The sequence below is a fragment of the Dunckerocampus dactyliophorus genome, chromosome 11, assembly GCF_027744805.1.
Source record: "Dunckerocampus dactyliophorus isolate RoL2022-P2 chromosome 11, RoL_Ddac_1.1, whole genome shotgun sequence".
Classification (NCBI taxonomy): Eukaryota; Metazoa; Chordata; class Actinopteri; order Syngnathiformes; family Syngnathidae; genus Dunckerocampus; species Dunckerocampus dactyliophorus.
Window position 1 is genome coordinate 19562528 of NC_072829.1, and position 3053 is coordinate 19565580.

The window sequence follows — 3053 nt, forward strand, 5'->3', positions numbered from 1 at the left end:
GCCCAGTGGCCCAGGCGATACATCACGCATGTCTGATCAAGGAGGGCAGAGGGCCCTGACAATAACATTTCAGAGGAACTGCATGCAGAATGCATCTCATTTTTCTGTGATCAGCCTGCAGCCAAGATTCTATCACGCCACTTGGATATTTTACAGTTGTTAGTGACACCAAAAACTTGGGAGGAAAAACACAGTTTGGACATGACAAGCAAAAGCTGCTGTTGTTGTGTCAACACACTAAATTTATTTTACTTTACCTGTGAGTCAATAAAAAAATGCCTATATTTAAAAATGAATAGTATAATGTGACACTAAAATAATAATTTATGTCTGTGTGTGTGTGTGTGTGTGTGTTTTCATATATTTATAAAATTACCAGAATCTGTTGTGGACAGTGAACAGTTGTAGCAAGAAATGGTTTATTACAACATACATAGTTTATTTCAAAACATAATACAAGCTTTATACTGAAAATAAATAATTACTTGAGCTGTCATCGAAATTTGGAATAAAACCGCCCAAACAGTTCAATTTTACTGAAAATATGTTTTTTTTTTTTTTTTTTACATTGCTAGTGAAGTGCAGGGATAACTAAGAGCATTTCTTTAAATTAATGACTTCAAAAGGGTAATATATAAAAACTGTACAATATTCGAAAAAATACTTATGAAATAAACGAATAACAGGAGTATTCCTTATTATAAAAATTTGGATAGTGAACGTACAATAAAATTATAGGCAGGTGTATCGCGTCAAACCCCTTTTTGTCCTATTCACGGCTCTGTTTCAGAGTCTACACAGTTTAAATGGTCAAAGATGAGTGAAATCAAATAAATGCATTTATAAATAATTGTTTTTGTGAGTGGCCCGGTCAGCTACAGGCCAAAACTTCAAGTGCTATTATGTTGGTAGCCACTACAACTGCACTGTGGACCTATTTGCATATGCAAAACAATAAAAATAATAATAATAATTACAGATGCTGTACGAGTATGTTACAAAATAATGACACTGAAGGATTGTGAGCCGGAGTGGACATTGAAATCAGTTTAGAAAATAATCACAATTTGTGTCACTGCACAAAAAATAGGGAAAAAAATGAAATTAAAATAAAACACCAGTCCAGACAGAAACTAAAGGCGCTGGTAGATTATAGGCACATTTTTTGTATTTATATCCAAATAATTAGACGGGCTCCACGCAGTGAAATGATAGGATAATGCCCTGTTCGAAAGAGGCCAAGGCTGGGCGGGTATCTCCGGTGCTGGAGGTTGTTCTGGAGGAGTCTGTACCGGGGCAGGCAACGCGTGCCCCCTCGGTTCGGGAGTCCGACCGGGGGTGATCCCTCCCGGTGCTCCGGTCAGAGGTCGTGGCATGAGGACGTATCCCCAGCGCTTCCGCCGTGGGAATAAGGCCCCTCGTGGGGCGGCGGCGGCGGCTCCCCCGGCGGCGTCATGCGCTTCTCCTTCTGCCTCCGGTTGCAGAACCACACGCGGACCACCTCCTTCTCCAGCTGTAGTGTGTCCGCAAGGGACGTGATTTCCTGCGCGGACGGTTTGGGACACTTGAGAAAGTGTGTTTCCAGGACCCCCTTGACGCTCACCTCGATGGATGTCCTCTTCTTTCTCTTCCTCCCCTGAGCTGCTATCTTGTCTATGCTGCTGGAGCTGCCCGTCGACGAGTCTGCCTCCTCCAGCCACTTGTTCAGCAGCGGCTTGAGTTTGCACATGTTTTTAAAGCTCAGCTGCAGAGCCTCGAACCTGCAGATGGTCGTTTGGGAGAAGACGTTACCGTAAAGGGTACCCAGAGCCAAGCCCACGTCTGCCTGCGTGAAGCCCAGCTTGATCCGCCGCTGCTTGAACTGTTTGGCAAAGTGCTCCAGTTCGTCCGAAGTCGGCGTCTCCTCGTCGGAGTGGTCGTGGCAGTGGTGCCCGCCCAGGTCGCTGTGCTCCGGGCTGAGAGTGTCCCTGAGGCCCGGGTGCATGCCTTGGCCCTGCGGGTTGGGCGGAGGCGTGAGCCCGCCGTGGTCCAGCATGCCGTTGACAGTGAACCCCGTCTGGGAGTAGATGTTGATTTGCTGTCCGCTGGTGATGGAGGAGTTGTGGGACACCGGAGTCCCCCACGCTCCCGGGTGGTTGCCATGGTTGTTGTGGTGAGGGGAGTGATGGGCGACGTGAGGCGAGCGGTGATGGATGATGCCGAGCTGCAGGTCTTCTCTTCCCGGTTTGACGTCCTGCTGTTCCATGGAGGTCGACCAGGGGCTGCTCTCCGACAGGTTGCTCGCCCACTGGTGCCCGAGGGGGTGCCCGTTGCTCTGGACGCTCTGCAGGTAGTCACTGTGCAGGAGTTTCTGGTGTCCTCTGTAGGGGCTAGCAGGCTGCATCGCCTGGCTGTCCGGGTGGATCATGGGGCTGGAGCTAAGCAAGGTGTAGGGGCTGGAGGCAGCTGTGGCCATGCTGGCTGCTGAACCCCACTGGCTCTACTAAAGTGCGGGATCAGCTCAGCCTCTGACATCTCCCTCTCTCTGGAGTCTCGGCACCAGCCTGGCGTAACGGACAGCTCCACCCACCACTCACAGGCCGAGCTAGGCGCAGCGGCGACACCCCTCCACCAATGACGACGCACACAAACACCCCAAACCTCCGCCCCTGGGTGCAGAAGCATGGAGAGGAAAGGGTTACCAGCCATCGAACCGGAAGTGAGTCGGAGTCCTGGTCCACTGAGTCTGTTTGTGGAACAACGTGCGCGTGGAGCGCAGTTCCTGTTTATTAATTTAAGTTTCCAACTGGTTTACGCACGACTTTAACGCTGCTCCTGTCACCCTTGAGGAGATTAAAGCACCGGTGGCATTTGTCAGACGTGCCAACACTTAATTTAGAAGGATGCAATCCAACCTGGCTGATAATCATTAACTTTCTGTGAACACTTTATTTTTACGATGGCAAGTCTTTAAAGATAAGATCTTGCACTTTTATACACGGACCATTCCACATCCATTAGACCAGGCAACATTTCACGCAACACATTCAAAAAATGTCTACATGTGTCATAAA

At 48.7% G+C, this 3053-nt stretch overlaps 1 protein-coding gene across 1 annotated transcript; it reads right to left on the bottom strand.

Annotated features, from left to right (window-relative positions):
• Nucleotides 1-397: 397 nt before the first annotated feature.
• Nucleotides 398-2513, bottom strand: LOC129190258 (POU domain, class 3, transcription factor 4-like). Its single transcript, XM_054792787.1, has one exon. The coding sequence runs from the start codon at nt 2453-2455 to the stop codon at nt 1361-1363; it is 1095 nt and encodes a 364-aa protein (XP_054648762.1). The 5' UTR covers nt 2456-2513; the 3' UTR covers nt 398-1360.
• Between the last annotated feature and the right edge of the window lie 540 nt (nt 2514-3053).